The sequence below is a fragment of the Macrobrachium nipponense genome, chromosome 3 (assembly GCF_015104395.2).
Source record: "Macrobrachium nipponense isolate FS-2020 chromosome 3, ASM1510439v2, whole genome shotgun sequence".
NCBI classification, from domain to species: domain Eukaryota; kingdom Metazoa; phylum Arthropoda; class Malacostraca; order Decapoda; family Palaemonidae; genus Macrobrachium; species Macrobrachium nipponense.
This window is the reverse complement of record NC_087202.1, coordinates 132,858,425-132,883,393: the sequence shown is the minus strand read 5'-3', so window position 1 is coordinate 132,883,393 and position 24,969 is coordinate 132,858,425. Positions and strand designations below refer to the sequence as shown.

At 43.0% G+C, this 24,969-nt stretch overlaps 1 protein-coding gene across 3 annotated transcripts in view; it reads left to right on the top strand.

The window, feature by feature from the left end:
* LOC135222063 (zinc finger protein 148-like) overlaps positions 1–23,641 on the top strand; it is a 104,042-nt gene extending 80,401 nt beyond the window's left edge. For all 3 annotated transcript variants that reach the window (XM_064260212.1, XM_064260214.1, XM_064260213.1), the window contains 2 exons: positions 19,804–19,881; positions 20,283–23,641. In XM_064260212.1, coding sequence (XP_064116282.1) covers positions 20,434–22,770 — 2,337 coding nt within the window. In that variant the 5' untranslated portion in view covers positions 19,804–19,881; positions 20,283–20,433 and the 3' untranslated portion in view covers positions 22,771–23,641. The remainder of the gene's footprint in view (positions 1–19,803; positions 19,882–20,282) is intronic.
* Positions 23,642–24,969: the final 1,328 nt, after the last annotated feature.

Genomic DNA, 24,969 nt, shown 5'->3' with positions numbered 1-24,969 from the left:
CGGACCTAATGTTTTGGTCGGTCTCCTCGGATCAAAGTTGGGGCACGCACCTGGGCTCCGAAGCTGCTTCGGGCCTTTGGTCAGAGGAAGAGAGGATCATGTCATTAAATTGGAGGGAACTAAGGCCAGTGTACCTAGGCCTTCTTTCATTTCAGGATCAACTGTCGGAGTCGTTTGTCGTGATCTTCGTCGACAACACCACAGCAGCCTCGTACTTAAGAAACCAAGGTGGCACAAAGTCGGACCTTCTCTCTCAAGAAGCCCGATCAATCCTGTTTTAGGCAGAAGATAGGGGGATTACGTTGGTCCCTCAGTTTATCCTGTGCCATCACAACGTTTTAGCAGACACCTTGTTGAGACCGAACAAAGTTTAAAGGTTGGAATGGACACTGCCAGGAAGTCTTCGACAGCCTCAGGAAGAAGTGGCCTGTCACATTCGATCATTTTGCCACCCCACTGAATTTTCGGTGCCAGATCTTCTTCGCCCCTTACCAGACTCCTCAGAGTGCCGGGACAGACTCTCTTTTGCAGGACTGGGAGGGCCTTCAAGCCTATGCATTTCTTCCGTTCACTCTGGTAAGGTCAGTCCTCAACAAAGTGAGGGCAACCAAGTGTCTGGATCTCACCTTGATCACCCCCTTCTGGCCACAGAAGGAGTGGTTTCCTTATCTACTGGAAGCACTGGTGGAGCCCCCCATTCATCTGACAGAGAGACCAGATCTTCTCAAACAACCCCATTTTCATTGTTTCCATCAGAGGCTCCACATACTTCATCTGCATGCCTGGAGACTGTCAGGAGATTCTCCAAGCACGAAGGGTTCTCCTCCAGAGTGGTGCAACCAGAATAAATTATCAGGCTAAATGGTCGGTTTTCAGAAGTTGGTGTAGGTCTCAAGGACATTCAATTTCTAGACTTCCTTACCGTAAGTAGCAGAGTTTTTAGTTCGTTTACATCATGACAGAGGCCTGTCACCTTCGTGCATTAAGGGTTATAGGTCAATGCTTTCCTATGTTTTTAAGGCGAGGCTCCCTGAAATCTCTTCATCTTATGTCATTAGAGATTTAATTTGATCTTTTTCCCTATCTCTACCCAGTCCGCAGTGTTCTCCTCCGAAATGGGACGTTAATAAAGTCCTTCAAGCCTTAAGGTTCCCTCCGTTTGAGCCTCTGAATACGGAAGATTTTAGGGACCTCTCGTAAGACACACTTGCTGACCACAGCCAAGAGGGTGGGTGAACTGCAAGCACTCTCTTTTCTGGTTGCCAGATCTGGACAAGACATGATTTTGTCATACCTTCCCGAATTTGTCGCAGACTTAATCGTCTGATAATCCCATTCCCAGGTCTTTTGTTCTGAAGTCACTGGTTGACTTTGTTGGTAATTTAAATGAGGAATTAGTTCTTTGCCCTGTTAGGGCGTTCTCATACTATTTATGCTGCACGAAGGACATTCAGGGTCGTCCCTGTCATCTTTGTTTCTACCCGAAATGTCAATAGACCTATATCAAAGAATGGTGTATCCTTTTTTCTCAGGGATCTTATTGCTAAAACTGGTGGTTCGACTGCCTGTGAAGGCCAGACGCCGAGAGCACACAGTATTAAAGCAGTTGCTACATCAGTAGCTTTTATGAAGAACGTCTCAGTTGCCAAGGTGCTTGAGGTGGCGACTTCGCGTTCTAATTCCGTTTTTGCCTCATTTTACTATATTTCTCTAGTTCTAGGCGACCTTCGTTCTTTGGGCCCGTTGGTGATGGCAGGACAGGTCGTCAGGCAGGAGAATTAGGTAGTCTTCCTGTTTTACGTTTGGTTGCTACCTATATATTATTTTTTTTTCTTGCATTATAACTTTTGGCAGTTTTTGGTTTAGTTATAGTAATGGGAATGAGGCAGTTTGGTATTTAGATGTTGTTGATAAAAAGGACTGCCTGCTTGACAACTCATGCTGCTTCCATTGTCAGTCTGACATGGGACCAGCCACTGGGTTGTCGGCACTGGTGACTACGCTTCTCCCAAAGTCGGTGCCGACCTGGGACTAGCCACTGGTTCGCTTGTCCTGATGACTCACGCTTCTTCCATTGTCCTTCTGGACAGGGAATTAGTTGATGGATCATCTGCTGTCATCTGGTGACTCGTTCACCATCTACTTTTTGTCTCACCTGTTTTCTCGGAGTGAGACACTCGTGTGAGATCAGGCGACATTTAGTAGCCCTGAGTTTCTTGTTGACAAAGTCAGTTGCGTTGATACACCCTCTGATGATCATTTAACATGAGACCAGGTTGGACTGTCAGGCACTCATCCTTCGGGACTGAGTCGCCTTTTTGCTCCGCGCTCCTTTCTCTTGGCACCAGAAAGCTCGAGTCAGGAATTGCTCATGAGCCGATATCGCTGCTGGCGACATTGGGTTGCGTTGATACACCCCCAATGTTTGCTTAGCTTTGAATCGCCCAGACAGTCCAGGCACTCATCCTTCAGGGAAAGAGTTGTCATTACCCGCTCCTCTCTCTTGGCGCCAGACATTCGTGAGAGAGCAGGTGTCGTTTTAGTGCTTGATAAAGTCATCAGGGTGCAGCCTTGCTGTCCTCGATTCGTCTGACTGGTCACCTGGTCGGTCACCTGACTTTTGTACAGATGGACTTGCTATGCACTTACTCCTTGTCCTTTACTACCGCAGTTCGGCAGCATTGTGGTAGGAGACTTTGAGTTCTCAGTATCTTAGACTTTGGGTTGAGCTTTTAACTGCTTGTGATATATATTTCTTTGTTTTATGTCCTATTCTGCCCTGATTTTCAAGGGAAGATTTTGTAACTGTCAACGGCAGTGTTGCCAACTGGTGGACAGAATAGGAGGTGACAGGGTTGCCAATGTGGTAAATTTTGGTGCGGTTTTTGGGGATTAGGTCTAGATGAATTATAGAGGTAAGTATTATTAATATTAATTTTATAATAAAAATTCTACATCTGCCATAGGCCTAGTCTTGAGATTTCTCATCCTTGTGGGAGATCTTTATGGTCCTGAAAAGTTTTGAGCATACCTGTCCTCCCAGGAATCTCATGTCCCCTGAGTTGGATGTGACTTTCGGCCTTAGGAGTTTGACTCTTCACCTGCAAGACCTACTACAAGAGTCTCAGACAGGAATCTGACTACATATTTCCTTCTAGCCCTGGCATGTAATGCACTCATGGGGATGGAAAAGTGTTTTGCTCGAGTGTGTGTCAGTTTTCATAGCAAAGACTCAAAACCCATTGGGCTCTGACGTCTAATAATCCCCGTATTAGAGAATTTAGTCATAAGTGATCCAGACTAGGTGCTACTGTGTCCCATGAGGGTGCTGTGGTACTACCTCAAGAGAACTTAACTTCTCAGGCCTGAGTGTCGCTGCCTCTATTTTAGTAGTATTAGCCCTTAAACGCCGAATGGACGTATTAAACGTCGAGTCAAAATGTCTCCCGTATGCCAAATGGACGTACCATACGTCGACTCAAAAAAGTTTTTTTAAAAATTCGCGGAAAAATACTTATAGGCCTACGAGCTGAAAACTTTTGAATCACTCGCCTTGGGGGATGCTGGGAGTTCACGGATCAAGGTGTTGTTTTGTTTACAATCGTTACGCAGGCGTGCAAGCGCGAATTTCTTTCTTATCGCACTAAAAAGTATCAGTGACACATCTCAAAAATTATTTCGTCACTTTGACATAATTTTTGCACCATTTTAAATTATCTGCTACATGAAGTTTTTATGCATTCAACTTACCTGTCAGATATATACTTAGCTATAGACTCCGTCGTCCCCGATAGAAATTCGAATTTCGCGGCACACTCTACAGGTAGGTCAGGTGATCTACCGCCCCGCCGCTGGGTGGCGGGATTAGGAACCATTCCCGTTTTCTAAGACAGATTTTCTCTATCGGCCGGGACATCAACATTGTTGTTGTTCCTTCTGATTTGATTTTCGTGTTTTTTCATCGCTATTGATCTTCTAAGCCGGTTGTTTTGGTAACGTATTGGATCTTTGGTTTGGCATACTCTTTCGTGGACTGTTATTTGGACTTGGTTTTTGGAATTTCTCATAATGTTGGATTCTAGCTTTGCGGTTAGAAGACAGTGTGTAAATGAGGGATGCATGGTGAGGCTACCGAAAGCTTCGGTAGATCCTCACACAGTTTGTAAGGGGTGTAGAATGAATGAATGCTCTATATCTAACACCTGTGATGAATGTGTAGGTTTGAATGAGGAAGAATGGAAGAATTTAAATTCTTATTTAAGGAAATTGGATATGGATAGGGCTAGGAAAGCTTCCTCCAGAAGCGTAAGTAGGTCTCGTTCTAACGAGTCAATTAAATTAACACCTAACCCTAAACCTGTATCATCTTCCTCTTGTACTAAGACTGCAAATCCAGCAACGGAAATTGCAGATCTTAAAGCTGCACTGCAAAGGATGGAACGTCAAATGCTAACTTTACAAGGTAAGCACAGTGATAGTGATTTAAGTGTCCCTAGTGCAGTGGAGGGTGCGTCTGATCGGCTTCATCTCGCTCCCAGGCCTAGACCTCTTCCAAGCTCACAGGCCCAGAGGAGAAGGAATGTCAAAAGCCTTACGGAGGTTATGGAGAATCCCCACCGATCAGGCGTCCCCTCGGCAGATTCTGTGACGACCCGAACTGCCAAGGATCGCTATCAAAAAAGCATCCTAAAACAGTGTTTTTCGTCTTCAGATTCTTCACCTAATGTAAGGGGCTGGAGCTCTGATGAACTGTCACGCCCCTTAAAAAGGAGTTGGAAGGCTCCAACGTTGAATTCAAGCCCTGAGCTTTTCTCCGATGGATCTCCATGCGAAAGGAAGAAAACCAAGTTAATTCCTAAGTGCAAATCGGAGTCCCCTTCCTCTTCTAGACCTCCTTCACCTGCATCGGGAAAGGAAAAAGAGAATGCTGCTGCAAAAATCCTACTAAATGTACAGGAGCAGCTCTCCGCTTTAGTAGGAGTTTTTACGAAGGAGACTCCCAGAAGAAAGGACTCTTTCCTTCCGATAAAGAGAACTAAAGGAAGGAAAGAAGGATCTAACATAAAAGTTGCGGATTCTCCTCGGATGAGTGAAGAATGCGCCAAAAGCGCCAGCCAGACGCAATGCGCCAAATGCGCCAGAGGCGCTAGAAGATCCATATGAGCCAGAAGCGTCAGATGCGCCAGCCTGGCGCAATGTGCCAGAAGCGCCACCCTGCCGAAATGCGCCAGAAGCGCCATTCTGGCGCATGAGCCACGAGAGCCAACCTGGCGCAATGCGCCACAAGCGCCAGCCAGGCGCAATGAGCCAGAAGCGCCATCCAGGCGCCAGAATATATGGACTTTTTCCAAAAGACAGTTAAACCAGGAGGATTTGTCTAGCTTTCGGAAGGATAAGCCCTTACCTGACAGGGACTCTAGGTGCCGCACAGGCAGCCGTAGCCCTTGTCAGGATAGGGTTGGTTCCTTTGAGAGCGATAGGAGAGGACATCCTTCCTCTGACAGGAGAGAAAGATGTCACACAGGCGGCCGTCGCTCTTGCCAGGAGAAGGATAATGTCGTGTTGCAGGATCAACCTATCTCGTAAGGACGCAAGTTGTCGCACAGGCGGCCGTCGTTCTTGCGAGAGTGGGGCAGATGTTGCAAGAGACTCATCTCCTATCGAAAACAAACAATCCTCTTCGGAAATGGAATTGGATTTGGAAGAAGTTTCGGATTCGGAAGATCATACAGCTCCAGGCTTGTCAGATTATGAGACGCTGGCAGCCCTCTTACTTCAAGAGTTTGGGGACTCATTAAGCCCTACTGCTCCGCCTTCTCTGAGGTCTTTGTTTACAAGCACTAAGGTCTCGAAGTCATCATCTTTCATTAAGATGAAACCAACCATTTCCATGAACAAGGCTCTTCAATTTGTAGGAAATTGGTTTAAATCCAAGGAGAAGGCGGGGAAGACCGTCTTTGCCTGCCCTCCTTCCAAACTTTCAGGAAAGAAGGGAATCTGGTACGAGACGGGCGAATCACTGGGTCTAGGTCTCCCTACCACTGCCGAAGCAGATTTTTCGAATCTGGTGGACTCTTCAAGGAGACAAGCCTTGTCATCGGCAAAGATCACATGGGGGACTTCTGAGATGGACCATCTCCTCAAGGGATTGTTTAATGTCTTAGAAGTCTTTAACTTCTTAGACTGGTCCCTTGGGGTGTTGGCCAAGAAGACTCAAGAGAAGGAATCTCTTAGCCCAGAAGTCCTTTATAGTGTACTGTCCTGCATGGACAAAGCGGTTCAAGATGGATCAGGAGAGGTGGCCTCACTTTTTGGAACTGGAATTCTGAAGAAGAGAGTCTTGTTTAGTTCCTTTCTGACGAAAGCAGTTACTCCCATCCAGAGGTCATCTCTTCTTTATGCTCCTCTTTCGGATCAATTGTTTCCTGCACAACTAGTGAAGGACATATCACATTCTTTGACGGAAAAAGCCACGCAAGATCTCTTGGCCCAATCTGCAAAGAAATCAAGGACCTCTGTTCCTGTAAAGAGAGAGACTCGTACTCCTCAACAGCCCTTTCGAGGGAGCTCCTCTTCCAGACCCTCCTTTAAGAAGAGAGGAATACAGAAGAGAGGTAGGTCTTCATTCAGACCTATCAAGAAAACAATATGAGACTCCAGTCCTTCAAGCACCGGTAGGGGCCAGACTTCGAAAATTTTCCGAAGAATGGACTCTGAGAGATGCAGAAAGATGGTCCCTTTCAGTGGTAACGAAGGGATATCTGATCCCCTTTCGAGCAGTCCTCCCTTAACAACGATCCCGAGGGAACTGTCAGCCCAATACAGGGACCCTGCCAAGAAAGAAGCATTATTGCAACTGGTAGAGCAGATGTTGCAAAAGGAGGCTATCGAATTGGTTCGGGATCCGCATTCCCGAGGATTCTACAACCGTCTTTTTCTGGTTCCGAAATCCTCAGGAGGGAGGGTGGAGACCGGTCCTGGATGTGAGCGCATTGAACCGATTTGTAGAGAACACAAAGTTCTCTATGGAAACATCGAAATCGGTTCTTGCGGCTCTTCGTCCAGGAGATTGGATGGTCTCCGTAGATCTACAGGATGCTTACTTTCATGTTCCCCTGCATCCATCATCGAAGAAATATCTTCGATTCATGATGCAGGGAAAAGTATTCCAATTCAGAGCCCTATGCTTCCATCTAGAAGGGATAAATATATCCCTTTACCTAGACGATTGGCTAATAGGAGCAAAATCGGAACTTCAGTGCTTGAAGGACTTGGAGAAGACTTTAGAGTTGACAAAATCTCTGGGACTACTTGTGAACCTCGAGAAATCACAATTGATCCCCAGACAGAACATAGTCTATCTAGGGATACAGATGGATTCTCGGGGTTTTCGGGTGTTTCCATCGCAAGAGAGAATTGCTCGAGGCTTAGAAAAAATCTTGAACTTCTTAGGGAAAGAACGGACCTCGGCGAGGGAATGGCTCAGTCTGCTGGGCACCCTTTCCTCGTTAGAGCAGTTCATTTCCCTAGGGAGATTAAATCTCAGACCTCTGCAGTTTTATCTCAGACAAATGTGGAGTCAAAAGACAGGAGACCTGTCAGACTGTTGTCCCATTCAACAGGGGATAAAGTCCAACCTGAAGTGGTGGTTAACCCGATTAATAAAGAACGAAGGGGTGTCCCTCTTGATTCGGAACCCTCACCGAGTGTTGTTTTCCGATGCCTCGGAAACAGGTTGGGGAGCAACACTGGGCCCAAAGGAAGTGGCAGGTACTTGGACCAAGGAACAGGCTACACTGCACATCAATGCGAAGGAACTCCTGGAATACTTCGAAGCGGAAGTCAGAGGAGTGGTAGTTCAAGTCAATTCCGACAATACCACAGCTCTGGCTTACATCCGGAATCAAGGGGGCACTCACTCTTTCTCACTGTACGAAATAGCGAGAGATCTATTGACCTGGACAGAGGAACGGGGCATAATTCTGCGGACAAGGTTTGTTCAGGGTGTAAAAAACCTAAGGGCAGACAGGTTGAGCAGAAAGAACCAAGTACTCCCGACAGAGTGGATGCTCCACTCAGAAGTCTGCAGACAACTGTGGTCCCTCTGGGGAAGACCTCAGATCGACCTGTTTGCCACGTTCCTCTGCAGGAAGATAGACAACTCCTGCTCTCTAGAAGAAGATCCCAGAGCCACGGCGATCGATGCTTTCCTCATGGACTGGTCAGGCATAGACGCCTACGCCTTTCCCCCATTCAAATTGCTGGGGGAAGTACTAAGAAAGTTTGTGGCATCGACGGGAACAAGATTAACTCTAATTGCTCCCTTCTGGCCTTCCCGAAACTGGTTCACAGAGGTACTGGAATGGACGGTGGACTTCCCCAGATCTCTACCAAAAAGGACATATCTGCTCAGACAACCCCACTTCGAGAGGTTCCACAAAAACATCCAAAGTCTCTCCCTGACTGCCTTTCGACTATCGAAAGACTGGTCAGAGCGAGAGGCTTTTCAAAGAAAGTTGCAACTGCAATTGCTAGAGCCCGCAGAGCCTCTACCTTGCGGGTCTACCAATCGAAGTGGGAAGTTTTCCGTAGATGGTGTAGGTCTAAGAAGCTGTCCTCTTCCAATACCTCTGTGACCGAAATCGCTGATTTTCTCCTCTTCTTAAGAGAAGAGTCGAAATTGGCTGTATCCACTATCAAGGGATATAAGAGCATGCTCTCAGCTGTTTTTAGAAACAGGGTACTGAATTTGGAAAATAATAAAGATCTTCATGATCTCATCAGGTCTTTCGAGACTTCTAAATTGAGATCTTCTATTCCCCCGAGTTGGAACCTTGACGTAGTCCTAAAATTCTTGATTTCGGACAGGTTCGAACCTCCAGATAAAATCTCATTCAGAGATCTTACTAGTAAATGTATATTCCTGTTGGCCCTCGCAACTGCTAAGAGAATCAGTGAACTACATGTTTGGACTCTCGGGTGGGTTTTAAAAAAGACTCGGCTGTTATTTCTTTCCAGGATCTATTCCTAGCAAAGAATGAAAACCCTTCTAAACCTTGGCCTAGAAGTTTTGAAGTCAAGGGACTCTCTTCTCTAGTAGGTAGAGAGTTGGATCGGTCCCTTTGCCCAGTCAGGACCTTGAAGTTCTAGAAGTTCTATCTAAAAAAGAAGACACAGCTTCAGGGATGTCGACAAAGTCTTTGGTGTTCGGTAAAGAAACCCAAAAGACCTATGTCAAAGAACGCACTGGCGTTCTTTGTCAGAAATGTGATAACCGAAGCTCACAGGGATTGCCAAGAAAACTCTTTAAAGCTGCTGAGAGTAAAAGCTCACGAAGTCCGGGCTGTGGCAACTTCCCTTTCTTTCACTAAGAATATGTCAATGAGAAACATTTTAGCAGCAGCTTATTGGAGGTGCAATTCAGTATTTGCATCCCACTATTTAAAGGATGTTAGAGTAACATATGAAAAATGTTTTTCTATTGGACCGTATGTATCAGCGGATACTATGCTGGGAAATGGAGCAGATGCTGATCCTTAATTTTGTTTTTGTGTTTTTAATGATTATTTGTAATATTGTTGTCGAGTTGTGGGTTGCTTGAAAGGATGTTCGGGGATGACTCATTTCAATCGTAGTACTAACCCCAATTAGGATCAGGTGATCGGGATTAGTGTCGTGCTCTATGATCATGCCAATAGGCAAGGTGTTTTGTCATGTAAGTGGATAGGACCCCATTGACAAAGATCCTAAGGTTCTGTCGCGTAAGTGGGTAAGACCCCTGTAACAGACCATCAAGAACTCTTAGCATGAGGTCACTACCTCGCTGAGGCTCTTGAAGCGATACAGGCTCCTAGGCAGTAGCCATGAAGTCTTTCGCTAACACAGGTAGGATCCAAGGTTTTTTATTTTTATTACCTACAACATATGTTGTTTCCTGTCTATTCAGTAAAATTAGCTGTCTCTTACCCTCCACCAAAGGTGCCAATCAGCTAAGTATATATCTGACAGGTAAGTTGAATGCATAAAAATGTTATTGTCATGATACATAAAGTTTTATGCATACTTACCTGGCAGATATATACGATTAATGGCCCACCCGGCCTCCCCTCAGGAGACAGGTGGAAGAGAAAATCTGTCTTAGAAAACGGGAATGGTTCCGATTCCCGCCACCCAGCGGCGGGGCGGTAGATCACCTGACCTACCTGTAGAGTGTGCCGCGAAATTCGAATTTCTATCGGGGACGACGGAGTCTATAGCTAAGTATATATCTGCCAGGTAAGTATGCATAAAACTTTATTGTATCATGACAATAACATATTATATATGAAAATGTGCGCAATTTCATTTAGAATACAACTAAAAAATACTCATGATTGTAGCTTTTAGCAGTTTTGAAATATTTCCATATAAATAACGATAAGTACCAAAATTTCAACCTTCAGTCAACTTTGACTCTACCGAAACGGTCAAAAAACGCAATTGTAAGCTAAAACGCTTATATTGTAGTAATATTCAACTATTTACCTTAATTTTGCAACAAATTGGAAGTCTCTAGCACAATATTTCGGTTTATGGTGAATTTATGAAAAAACTTTTTCCTTACGTCCGCGCGGTAACTCTTCCGAAAAAAACCATACATGCGATTGTGGTAATGTTTGCACCATTTTAAAATTAGCTGTTACATAAAGTTTTATATATGGAAATGTGCGCAATTTTATGCACAGTACAACTAAAAACAACCTATGGTTGTAGCTTTTATCAGTTTTGAAATATTTTCATATAAAAAATGATAAGTGACAAATTTTCAACCTTCAGTCAATTTTGACTCTACGGAAATGGTCGAAAAACGCAATTGTAAGCTAAAACTCTTATATTTTAGTAATATTCAATCATTTACCTTCATTTTGTAACAAATTGGAAGTCTCTAGCACAATATTTTGATTTATGGTGAATTTATGAAAAAAATAACATTTTTCTTACGTCCGCGCGGTAATTCTTCCGAAAAAATCATACGTGCGATTGTGGTAATGTTTGCACCATTTTAAATTAGCCGTTACATAAGTTTTATATATGAAAAATGTGCACAATTTCATGTAGAATACAAACGAAAAATAATTGAAGGTTGTAGCTTTTTCTCATTTTTGAAATATTTGCATATAAATCACTAAATAAATAGAAAAAAACCATGTTCGGTCAACTTTGACTCTACCGAAATGGTCGAAAAAACGCAATTGTAAGCTAAAAACTCTATATTTAGTAATATTCAATCATTTACCTTCATTTTGCAACAAATTCGAAGTCTCTAGCACAATATTTGGATTTATGGTGAATTTATGAAAAAAACTTTCCTTCCCTCCGCACGCTGATTCTCCGCCATAAATCTCCGAATTGCGTACATCGCATTCTCGGAAAATTTGCTCCATTTCATATTAGGCATTTCATAGAGTTTTGTATGTGAAAATGTGTGCAATTTCATGTAGAATAAAAGGAAAAATATTTGAAGATTGTAGCTTTTCTAATTTCCGAAATAATTGCATATAAAAAAAATTATAAAAAAATTTCGACATTTGGTCATTTTTAACTCGTCGGAAATGGTCGAAAACTGCAATTGTAAGCTAAAACTCTTACAGTATCGTAATATTCCATCATTTAACTTCATCTTGATTCAAATTCGAAGTCTATAACAATATTTAGATTTATGGTGAATTTAAAAAAAAAATATTTTTTTACGTCCGCGCGTTACGAATTCATGCATCATTTTGTGATAATATTTTCTCTGTGTTGCTTTTATAATTTTACAATGTGTTATACCACCAAAAAGATCGCAATTTAGTTTTACATTCAACGCAAAAAAAAGTAACTTGTTACCTTTAACCGTTTTGCGCACAGCGCGATTTGAATACAATTATATATGAATTTCATACATTCAACTTACCTGTCCAGATATATACATAGCTATAGACTCCGTCGTTCCCGACAGAATTTCAAATTTCGCGGCACTCGCTAACAGGTAGGTCAGGTGATCTACCGCCCTGCTCTGGGTGGCAGGACTAGGAACTATTCCCGTTTTCTAATCAGATTCTCTCTGTCGCCGGCGGTATCAACATTGTTGTTACTTCCTCCTGACTAGAATTCGTTTTTCGCAAAGCTTTTGATCATCTCTCGCTGATATTTGGTGACGTACTTGGATCGTTGTTTGGCATTCGCTATCGTGGACTGTTTTTTGGACTTGGTTTTTGGAATTCGTGAATATGTCTGACTCTAGTGTTAGTTTCAGAGTGTGTGTGAATGAGGGCTGTAAGGTGAGGATTCCGAAAGCTTCGGTAGATCCTCACACTACTTGTAGAGGGTGTAGAATGGCTGAATGCTCGATTGAGAATACGTGTGACGAGTGTGAGAAATTGAGTGCACAAGAGTGGAAGAATCTAACTTCTTACTTGAAGAAGTTAGAGAAAGATAGAGAGAAGGCGGCTTATAAAACCCGCAGAATGTCTGCTTCTCATGATTTACTATCTAGTTCTGTAGCTTCTTCCTCTGATAATCATGACCCATTCTGTTTTCAGCCAGTTCACAAATTGCTAATCCCTCTAGTTCTGCTTCGGAAATAGCAGAACTTAGAGCTTCCCTTCAGAAAATGCAGGAAAAGGTCGCAGCATTGGAAGGTAAGGAAAGTGAATGTGGTTTCGCTAGTGATATTAGTGTCCCCAGTGTAGTGGAGGGGGCGTCTGGTCGTCTCTGCGACGCTCCCAGGCCTAGACCTCTTCCAAGCTCCCTGGCCTGGAGGAGAAGGATGTCGAAAGCCGTACGGGGTTGTGGAGAATCCCCAACGATCAGGCGTCCCCGTTCGGCAGAATCGAGCATATCAATAATGCCAAGGACCGCTATAGGAAAAGCGTCCTTCGAGAGTGCTTTTCTTCGTCGAGTTCGCCTTCTCCGAGAAGAGGATGGAAGGAGTCGAAACTTTCCCGTCCGCTGAAGAGGAGTATGAAAGAGCATGAACTCAATTCGAGTCCCGAACGCTTCTCTGAAGAAGGAGCGCCTTCGGTAATTAAGAAGGCGAGAATACATTCAGACTCTGGGTCGGGAAGGGATCCTAGATCGCCTTCCAGATCTCCCTCTCCTGGTTCGAAAGACTCCTCAACCAGGAGAATATTGATGAATATGCAAGAGCAATTAGCCTCGTTAGTAGGAACTCATTATAAGGAGCCTACTCGCAAGAAGGATGATAGGCTTCCTATTAAAGATCTAAATACCGATCTCCTGTCGGCGCGACGCATCCTTCAGGGAGTTGTCGCACAAGCGCCCATCTCTGGAGGAAGCAATGCGTTAGACAGGAGAGAAATAAGAAAGGAAGTTATCTCCTGTCAAGAGTAGGGCGCCAACCAGAAGCCAGGCTCGATAGGCGCAACGAGCCAGTACAACATTCAAGATCTTCAATCAAGCGCCAAGAGTTAGCTGAATGAGGAACATCCTGTTAGGAGTAGAGCGCTTGTGAGACGGAAAGCGCCTACAGGAATCAATACTCCTACTAAACATCAGACGCATTCTAAGGATCAGGAGTATTTGGAACGTCGTGCTCCTACCAGGCGCCAGGAGTCGTCGGGCCTAGATACTCCTCCCAGGCGCCAGGAGTATTCTGAACTGAATACTCCTCCAGGCGCCAGGAGTATTCCGAAGCTTATACTCCTCCCAGGCGTCAGGAGTACTCTGGACTTAATACTCCTCCCAGGCAGGAGTATTCGAAGCGTATACTCCTCCCCAGGCGCCAGGAGTATTCTGAGCCTAATACTCCTACCACGCGCCAGGAGTATTCTGAACAAAATGCGCCTACTAGAAGCCAGGAGTATTCGAGGCGCTCTGCGCCTGCCAGCGCCAGGATATTCCAAACACGTTACTCCTCCCAGGCGAGATACTCCTGCTGTACACCAGGCGCATTCCTCGTATGAAGAGCCTGACAACTCGTAAGGAGAGTAAGAGAAGAGTCAGAAGAAGAAGGGAGCCTTCTCCTTCCGAGCCTATCAACCCAGAATGCCTCGGAAGACGAAATGAAGAAGGATCTTCGAATTATAAAGTTTCTTTCGTCCCTTCTATTGGAGGAATATGGAGACTCTTTGACGCCAGCTGCTCCCCCTTCTCCACGCTCTCTGTTTTCGAGCACGAAAACACACAAGTCTTCCTCTTTCCTTAAATGAAGCCTGCTATATCTATGAGGAGGGCTCTACAATCTCTTGACTCCTGGTTCAAGAAGAAGAGGAGTTAGGAAGGACGGTCTTTTGTATGCCATCCCCCTAAACTTACAGGGAGGAGAGGCATTTGGTACGAACGAGAGAATATGGGATTGTCTCTGTCCGTTTCAGCTGAATCGACTTCTCGAGTTTGGTGGATTCGTCGAGAAGGCACGCCTTGAATGCAGCGAAGGTAACATGGGGGCTTTCGGAAACGGACCACCTCCTCAAGGGACTTTTTCACACTTTAGAAGTTTTTAACTTCTTAGATTGGTCCCTTGGGGTTCTGGCCAAGAAATCTCAGGAAAAGGAACAACTCGACCCAGAAACCCTAAATAGCATCCTCGCCTGCATTGATAAGGCTGTTCAGGATGGATCGGCTGAGGTATGCTCCCTCTTTGGTGCAGGAGTTTTAAAGAAGAGGGCGGTTCACAGTGCTTTCCTCACGAAGGCTGTCTCTCCTTCGCAGAGAGCCGCCTTATTGTTTGCGCCTCTCTCGTGAACACCTTTTTTCCCTCGCAGTTGGTGAAGGATATCGCGCATTCTCTAACTGAAAAGGCCACCCAGGATCTCCTTAGACAATCCTCGAGGAAGAATAGGCCTGTGGCTAAAGAGGAAAAGAAGGTGGCTCGCCCAGCTCAGCAACAGCCCTTTCGAGGAGGTCTTCCAACTAGATCGATCGCCAGAAGGAAGTCAACCGAAAAGAGGGGCAGGTCTTCCTTCCGTCCCTTTAAGAAGGAAGTGAGAATTCTGTCCTCCAGACACCCGTAGGAGCCAGGCTACATTCTTTTGCGAAAGCCTGGGAAGACATAGGAGCGAATACTTGGACGATGTCGATTATCAAGAAGGGGTATCGCATCCCATTCAAGGACATTCCTCCCTTGACAACATCACCGAGGGAATTGTCCGCCAATACAGGGACCCTGTTCTGATGGATACTCTTCGTCAGATGGTGGAACAGATGTGGGACAAAAGAGCAATAGAGCTAGTGCTGGATTGCAACTCCCCGGGGTTTTACAATCGCTTGTTTCTTGTAGCAAAAGCCTCGGGGGGATGGAGACCGGTACTGGACGTAAGTGCGCTGAACAAATTCGTCGAACAACAGAAGTTCAGCATGGAAACGTCTGCTTCAGTCCTTGCAGCACTGCGGCAAGGGATTGGATGGCGTCCCTAGACCTTCAGGACGCATATTTCCACATCCCGATCCACCATTCGTCGAGGAAGTACCTTCGTTTATGTTCGAAGGAAGAAAATCTATCAGTTCAGGGCCCTGTGTTTCGGCCTGTCCACGGTCTCCTCAAGTCTTCACAGACGTGTATGAAAAATGTAGCAAGACACTTACATTTGAAAGGATAAACGTCTCCCTGTACCTGGACGACTGGCTCATCAGAGCCAGGTCGCAAAGCAGTGTTTGGAGGACCTGTCAACAACACTGGAATTGACAAAATCATTGGGATTGATCGTGAACCTCGGAGAAGTCTCAGATGATCCCCAGCCAGAACGTGGTTTATCTGGGGATTCAGATGGATTCTCGGGTTTTCGAGTTTTTCCATCTCAAGAGAGAATAAAGAAAGGCTGTGCCACAGTATCGAACTTTCTAGGGAAAGAGCGACTTCAGCGAGGGAATGGCTGAGCCTTCTGGGAACCCTTTCCTCGCTCGAACAGTTCTTTCTCCTAGGAAGATTACATCTTCGACCGCTTCAGTTCTTCCTAAGAAGAAGTTGGAGTTGGAAGACAGGTCAGCTCTCGACGACGTTTCCAATCTCGGAAGAAATAAAACATCATTTGAAGTGGTGGTTGATTCCCATTAAAGGAAAACAAAGGAGTGTCCCTGCAAGTACGGAACCCAAGCCTGACATTGTTTTCAGACGCCTCGGAGTCGCTGGCTGGGGGGGAACCAGAATTGGGATCCAAAAGAAAAGTGTCAGGCACTGGTCGGCGGAACAGGTGTCATGGCACATAAATTGCAAAGAGCTCTTAGCAATTCACCGTGGCGCTAAAGAGCTCGAACACATAGTCAGAGGCAAAGTCGTACAGATAAATTCAGACAATACGACAGCTCTGGCTTATGTCAAGAAGCAAGGAGGGACGCACTCTTTTGCTCTGTACGAGCTGACAGAGATCTATTCTAATTTGGCGAACCAAAGGAAGGTAGTTCTTCTACCAAGGTTTTTGGTCCAAGGGGAGAGGAATGTGAGAGCGGACAGATTGAGCAGGAGGTGCCAGGTCCTTCCCACAGAATGGACACTCCACTCAGAAAGTCTGTCAGAGCCTTTTGGCTCCTTTGGGGAAGCCTCAAATAGATCTTTTCGCCACATTCCTCTCCAGGAGGATAGAAACATTTTGTGCCCTGGTGGAAGATCCCCGGGCTTATGCAACAGACGCCTTTCTCCTGGACTGGTCAGGATAGACGTTTACGCTTTTTCCCCCGTTCAAGATACTGGGGGAAGTAGTCAGAAAATTCGTGGCATCCGAAGGAACCAAGATGACTCTGATTGCTCCGTATTGGCCAGCTCAAATTTGGTTCACAGAGGTGATGGAATGGACGGTTGGACTTCCCCAGATCTCTTCCAAACAGAATAGATCTGCTCAAACAACCCCACTTCGAGAGGTACCATCAAATCTACCCGCTCTTGCTCTGACTGCCTTTCAACTATCGAAAGACTTGTCAGAGCGAGAGGGTTTTCTCGCCAGCAGCAAACGCAATTGCTAGAGCCCGCAGATCATCTACTAGGCGAGTGTACCAATCGAAGTGGGAAGTTTTCAGAAACTGGTGTAGGTCGAATGAGGCTGTCCTCTTCCAGTACCTCTGTGACCGAAATTGCAGATTTCCTTCTGTTTCCTTAGACAAAAGTCGCATCTCTCGGTACCGACTATTAAGGGTACAGGAGTATGCTTTCAGCAGTCTTTAGAAACGGGATTAGATCTAACGAATGATAAGGATTTGCAACGACCTCATTCGTTCCTTCGAAACATCAAAATCACTTGAACCTAAGGTTCCAAGCTGGAACTTAGATGTGGTTCTTAAATTTCTATCATCAGAGGAATTCGAACCACTTCACACTGCTTCATTTCGTAACATCACTAGAAAGTGTTTGTTTCTGATGTCTCTTGCAACGGCAAAAAGAGTCAGTGAGTTTGCACACCCTGGAATCAAGAGTTGGCTTCAAAGGAGACTCTGCAATTTGTTCATTTCAGTCCCTTTTTCTTGCCAAAAATGAAAACCCTTCGAATCCCTGGCCCAGGAGCTTCGAAGTGAAAGGACTTTCTAGTTTGGTGGGCAGAGAGGCAGAAAGATCCCTTTGCCCAGTTAGAGCTCTAAAATTTTTATCTGGACAGGAAGAAGCAGTTGGGGGTTCGCAAAAAGGTCTTTGGTGCTCAGTGAAAGACCCCAAGAGAGCAATGTCCAAGAACGCCTTAGCCTTCTTTGTTAGAAGTGTTATCACAGAAGCTCATAAGAATTGTCCAGATGATTCTTTTAATCTTTTAAGAGTGAGAGCCCACGAAGTTAGGGCAATCGCAACCTCTGTGGCGTTCCAAAGAAATATGTCACTCAAGAACATTTTGGACGCAACTTATTGGAGATGCAACTCTGTGTTTGCATCCCATTATTTAAAAGACGTGCGAGTTACGTATGATAAATGTTTTTCTTTAGGTCCGTTTGTGTCAGCACAGACGGTTCTGGTAAAGGAGAAAGCACCAACTCCTTAAATTGTGTACGTAACCTCTTGTCGGATGTGTTCTCGTGTTTTCGGTGTATGGGAGTGTCATTGTTTCGCACAAGCGGCCTTCACTTCGCTTCATTTGAAATCGAGTGACATCTGACTATTAGAGGGGATACAAAAAATTTGTTATTTTTGTATGTATGAGTTTCGAGTTTGTGGTGTGTTTGCTAAGAGTTTGGGATAACTCTAGGCAATCTTAGAATAACACGGGTTAGGATCGGTGATCGGGATTGGTTGTGTGCTCCTTAAATAAATGCGTGTTGTCATATAAGCGGATGTGCTCCCATTGACAAACGCCAGTTAGGTTCTGTCGAGTAAGTGGAAGAGACCCCATCGACAGATCCACAAGAACTCTTGGCCACAGATCACTATCTCGCTAAGGCTCTTGAGATGAAGCAGACTCCTGGGCAGTAGCCACGAAGTCTTCCATCTAAGAAGGTAGGAACTAAGGTTTTTTTTTTTTTATACCTACAACATATGTTGTTTACCTGTCTAGTCAGTTAGTTAGCTGTCTCTTGCCCTCCACCAAAGGGTGTCATCAGCTATGTATGAATCTGACAGGTAAGTTGAATGTATGAAAATGACATTGTTATGATACAATAAAGTTTCATACATACTTACCTGGCAGATATATACAATTGAAGACCCACCCAGCCTCCCCGCAGGAGACAGGTGGAAGAGAGAATCTGATTAGAAAACGGGAATAGTTCCTAGTCCTGCCACCCAGAGCAGGGCGGTAGATCACCTGACCTACCTGTAGCGAGTGCCGCGAAATTTGAAATTCTGTCGGGAACGACGGAGTCTATAGCTATGTATATATCTGCCAGGTAAGTATGTATGAAAACTATTGTATCATAACAATGTCATATTTCGTTTTTGCGTTATCATATATCGCATTATTTATATATAATAATGATAATTTTTATCATTTCTGATGGTTGCATACTAAACTTTAGGCAATGACAAAAAAAGGAGCCAAAAATGAACTCTTAATCTTCAAAACTAAGCGCGCTGTGATTTTTTGAAAAAAATATTTTTTCCGCTTCCGCGCTCGCTCCAAACCGGCCCCGGCATTCGGGAGAGGTTTTGATTTTACCGTTTCGGCGTTTAAGGGTTAGTAGGGCCAAAAAAAGAGTTGTCCAATAACTATTTCTTTCTGGCTCAGTGAGGCAATCAAGATGGAATATGACTCATCCAGTGAGGATGTTGAATGTACGGTCTGACCAAGAGCTAATAGTGAGAGAGTGGAGTAGTGCAGATTTAAAAAGCAGACTAACAAGAGATTACTATTCTGTACTTCATCTTGATATATACTAGTACATATTTGGGAAAAATTGAAACTGCATTAAGAGAAGTGTGATTTTATTAATCTGAACCTCAGGCAGGTGAGATTTGTCTCTTTCTAGTAGCAGACCTTCTGAAATATACTGCTAATTAAAGCTTCACTAGTATGAGCAGACATTAAGGAGTACTGGTTTTGTCTGCTTTTAACTTTTATCTTTCTAGGCATATGTTGTGAATAGGCATAAAGAAATAATTAAGAATAAGATTTTTTACTTTTGGAGTAAAATGTTTTTAGTGGCATCTTGCAAAAATATGTTGTGTTTTATGTTAAGAGATGCTCAGTGGTCTGGTTAAATTATTTTAATAATAATATGGTAGAAATGATGAGAAAAGGCCGATTTGAAGGTTGCAAGTATGGAGGTTGAGTTTCCAATAAACTGAAATTCCCTTCTTCCTGAAATCTTTTGAAATGGACTGTTCTTGAAGCGTTTTAAATCTGATATGCTATTGATTGCTTGTACTATAGCATTGTCTTCATTTGTAATATTATTTGTTGTATGTACTTTCAGGGTTTCACAGTGCTGAATTCTATGGAAATCTAAATTACAGTTCTTTGGAGCCCTTCTACTGTCTCTTATTGTTGGACGGTTAGTTATTTTTCGTCAGTATTTATAGAAATATTTTATAAATTACCCCAAAAAGTGTTCACATAAAAATAACAGCAGAGGAAAGAGACTGTGTCTGATACTCAGATGCAATGGCAGCATCAGATAGGAAGTTCATAAAGTAAACAGTGCACGCCATCGTCTGTTGACAAAAATACACACTAAATGTAGAGAGAAAATATAGAACACGTAAATTCATCATAGAATAAGTTAAATCGGGAAGATAGAAATAAATAGGAGTAGTATTATATGAATATGAACGATTATTATGTTCCCATATGAGAATGTTTGGAAATGCAGTCAGTATGTTTCAGCATTGTCCAAACCATTTTTATCACTTTATTAATTTATCAAAATGTATTAATTTTATGTCTATTCCTCAGGTGCAGTATATTCACCAAGAATGTGACCATTCCTAAGAATATGAAGTTTTGCAGATTTTATAGAAACTTAGATGAATGAAGAGAAACAGCTACTGAGTAGTAGACCCTTTATTTGCTTTTCTAGTTGATTTTGTTATTAGAAAATTCAAAGATGTCTGTACGGGAAGGGACAAGACGGAAAAAGATTTCTGTGCGTCATATGCTAGGAACATGGGAAGGAAAAATTGAGGGGTGCAATTGTCCGTCATGCAAAGAATATGATGAGGATCAAGTATTATCAGGTATCAATAAAAGCCCAACAAAAGGTGCCCAAAAGAGCGTAAAAGGATCAAAGACAGTATCTAAGAAAACTGTTATCAAAGTGAAGACAACCAAAGTTGTGGTTGATGTAGGCACTGCTGATGTTTTTGGAAAAAAGCATTATAATAAAAAAATTCCACTTAAAAAATGTGATAATACAAATTTTTTGCAAGATTTTGAAAGAGGTGAGGAATGTAATCGTAATGATAGTGATAGAAAGCCTTTAGAAGTAAGATATGACTATAAGTTGAATGATAAATCCATTTCAAGAGCTTCAGAACCTCTTCCTTTAGATGTAAGTGAATTTCAGAGTTATTGTAACAATATTCAAGAAACTGATGATTCCAATGCAACAGAGAAGGAAAGTGCATTTCGCAAGGATATTAATCTTAAGAGAGAAAAATTGGAAGAAAGTGTACATCAGGTGAACTCGAGACAGAAAATGATTATTTTGTCTTCTAATCAGAAGGTTCAGAGTAAAGTTAAACAAAATTATGAAGACCCCCCAGGAGATGTAATTCAGATTAAGCAAGAGCCAGATGATTTTTTATCAGATGATGAAGACTTTGAGAGAGATGATAGTGAAAGGCTTCCCAGTGATGAGACCATTATAGACTCCAGAGTTAGAAAGAGAGCAAGAATGGTGACAGCTGAAATAGAAAATATATATGCTAAGCCTCGTATGGTTTTCACAGGAAAGGGTGTTGTGAAGAAAATTGAACCAGGTTTAGACAAAACTCCTAAGTCTAGACGTGGAAGGAAGCCCTCTAAGAATCTTTCTCCTGTGAAAGTAAAGCAAGAGCCTAAAGATCCTGAAGAAAATGAAGACAGTGATTTAGATCAACTTCAGAAAGCATTGACAGAAGCAGCCGAAAATATTGATGTGGGAGATGACTTCATTGATGCTCTGAATGAATTTGATGAGGAGCCACAAGAAGTTAAAGTTAAGAAGAAAACCAGATTTAAGATGTTTAAGCGTGTCGATTCTGATGGTGACAAGTATATTGAATGCAATATGTGTTTCAAGATGCTTAAAGAATCATCTATGAAACAACATTATAAAACTCACACTGGAGAAAAGCCTCATACATGTGATGAGTGTGATGCCAGGTTTACTAGAAAAGGAGATGTTGAAAGACACAAAAGGTTAGTACATAAAACTCAGAAGCCTTTTAAATGTAGGAAATGCAAACGAAATTTTTCTGATATAAAAAATTTGAAACTTCATCTTCAGAATCATGACAAAGCCATATATTATGCTTGTAATACCTGTAGATTCAAGTTTGGGAAAAGAGAATATTATGAAAATCACATACGATACATTCACCCTCTTCCAGATGGAACTATGCCTCTCTTTGGTGATGTGGATCATGATATTGCCTTAGAACAGCTCCAAGAAATTGAAAATGAAGAAAAGAAAGAAAAGCAGGAAAAAGAAGGGAAAAGCAGAGTTGAGTCTGTATATCCAATTAAAAGTGAATTGGAAACTCTGGATAATGGTGGGGAAAATGATGCTGCAGAAATTACAGTTACCGAAAATGCAGAAGAACATCCTAAGTTAAGGACACCTGACAAGGGCAGTGTCCAAAAAGCTCCAACAGATAACACCCAGGACTTGCAAAATGTTGAAGTAAGTGGCAATGTCAGTTCTGATACATCCAGTGTCAAAAATAGGAGTCAAGGAGGTACAAATATTACAGTTTCGAAGGGCACCTTAAGCTTTACTCAAACTGTATCAGACATGGGAACCCAAGATGAAGATTTGGTAAACAAAGTAATTGCTGATGCGGTAAACCAAGCAGCCAACACTATTGAAAGACTTCAGACAGTTGCTGGAGCAAATATGTCTGGAAATTACATTGATCTTGATGATGATGAAGAAGAAGACTTGATGGATGATGATGAATTTCAGGATATCTTAGACTCAGGGGGCTATGATATTATTCCAGTAACAGAGCAAAAGTCGTTTGAACAGCCGTCTGAAATTCACATCAGTGCTTGTGTTGGAGGACAGAAAAAGAAATTTATCATACAAATTCCTGCTGGAAGTAACTTCAATGTCCAAACACCTGATGGAATGGAAATGATTGTAAGCATTGTCAACCAGCTGTGTGGTGGCAAAGGTGAATTAGATGGCCCTGTTGAAGTTGTGATGCAGAATTCAGGCACAAGGACAATCTTTGACTAAATGACTGTTTTATGAAAAATAATTTGGAAAAACTGCTAATGCTGGGAAGCGCATATTGAAATTGTATTTCTTTTTAAGGATACAAAATGTTGTCATTTTAATTTGTCTGGATGAGTATGACAGACTAATTGCTCAGGTTAAACTGATCAAGAAATGTTTACTATTGGTTTAGGTCTCCCAGCTAGGACAGAATCCATGTTTTATGTGACAGACCTTTCATTAATTGACTTAGTCCACTGAGACAGGTACATGTGTGTGCCAGGGAGTAGTTCACCAAGACAGGTACATGTGTGCCAGGGAGCTTTTGACTTTCATAATAATGTACATTTTCATATTTATTCCTTTTCAAGTCTGTATAGCATCGTGCAAGTTTTTTGTTAAAAAGTACTGATCACTGTTGTAAGAAGGCAGTAAGGCAGTCCCCGGTTATCAAGGGGGTGGGGGGGGAAGAGTTCCATTCTCAGCAGGGTGCTGATAACTTGAAATTTGCCATTAACCGAAACTGCAATTAACGGGTGCCAAGTTTCAGTTATTGGCGCCTCTGTCAGGTATGTTATGGCGCCATAACTATTATTGGCATCTTATGGTGCCGATAATTGAAACTCAGTCTGTTGAGATGCTAGACAATCACCAGAAAACCAGTTCAGCATTGACCGAGACCCCTGATAATATAACGAGGGACTGCCGCACTGGGGATTTTAAACATTGGATGTGTTAGGGAGATTTTATGTACTTTTGTCTGACTGTTTGTTACTCAACCAGCAAGTGTTGATTTTTAATGTAGCAGCTGCATTGTATATAGTCATATGGATATATATTGTTTTTCCTTTCTTCCAGTATGTATACATAATACACATCTAAATTACTTTAATTTTGTATTGTCTTATTTCTCTGCAAACAAATAAGCAGTTTAATTGCTGCATGTCAAAAAGTATTCACTTTTATGTGTGCAGTATTGAATATCTGTCTCTTGTTGGGGATGATAAGAGCAGGTTTTTATATGGTTCAACTAAATTTCCCAGGCCTTGGGATAATAGGTGGACCTTGTAAGTTTAAGGCCTTCATTGAAAATGCACATCATAATGTTTATTCTTTATGCATTGGTAAAATGTCCTCTTGATGAGAACTTGCTATTATGACATCATTTTTAGATACTTATATATTAGCAGGCCTGGGAAGGCTTCTTAATTCCAGAGAACATGTAGATTTTTTGCTTTGCCAATTGTTGGACATAATCCTACCCTCTCCAGTCTTATGTAGCTAGTGGAAAATCTAATTTTGTACATGGAACTTACCCAGCAGATATATACTTAGCTATAGACTCCGTCGTCCCCGACAGAAATTCGAATTTCGCGGCACACGCTGCAGGTAGGTCAGGTGATCTACCGCCCCTGCCGCTGGGTGGCAGGAATAGGAACGATTACCGTTCTAGAATCAGATTTTCTCTGTCGCGGTAGTGTCAACATACGTTGTTGCTACATCCTGACTTGATTTTCGTTTTTCATCGCCATCGACCTTCTGGGCTGTCTTTTGCAGGGAAAGTACTGGGTCTTTGGTTTGGCATACGCTTTTATTATTTTTTATGAATTTGGCTTCGAAATTTCGATAAATATATTACGTGAAACTACCGAATTTTTCGGTAGACACTTATATTTTGCAATAAGGAAATATTGATTTTTTTTTTTGTCACAAATACGTGTATAAGTGTTAGAACTTGATGAAGGAAATATAAGATCTAACTTCCTACTTTAGGAAGTCAGAAAGCATATAACTAGATACGCTTCCTTTAGAAGCTTTAAGAGCTCTCGTACTAACGAGCAGTTAGAGTATTGACAATTCTAGTAGTTTGTTGCATCCTCATCACCTTCTTACTCCACAGAATCTACAAATTCATATGTGTGCAAATTTGAAGATAAATGGATGGAGCGCAAAAGGCGAGCTCTAAAAAGGTAAGAAGTGAATATAGTGTTCCCAGTGCAGTGGAGGGTGCGTCTGATCGGCTCCGTATCGCTTCCAGGCCTAGAACTCTTCCAAACTCCCAGACCCAGTGGAGGAGGAAAGTCGACAGCCGCAGGAAGGTTAGGGAGACCCCCCCGCCCCACCGGTCAGGCGTTCCCCTCGGCAGGTTCTGTAAAGAACGTCCCAGACTGCCAAGGATAGCCATTGATAAGGCATCCTTTAAAAAGTGCGTCTCTTCAT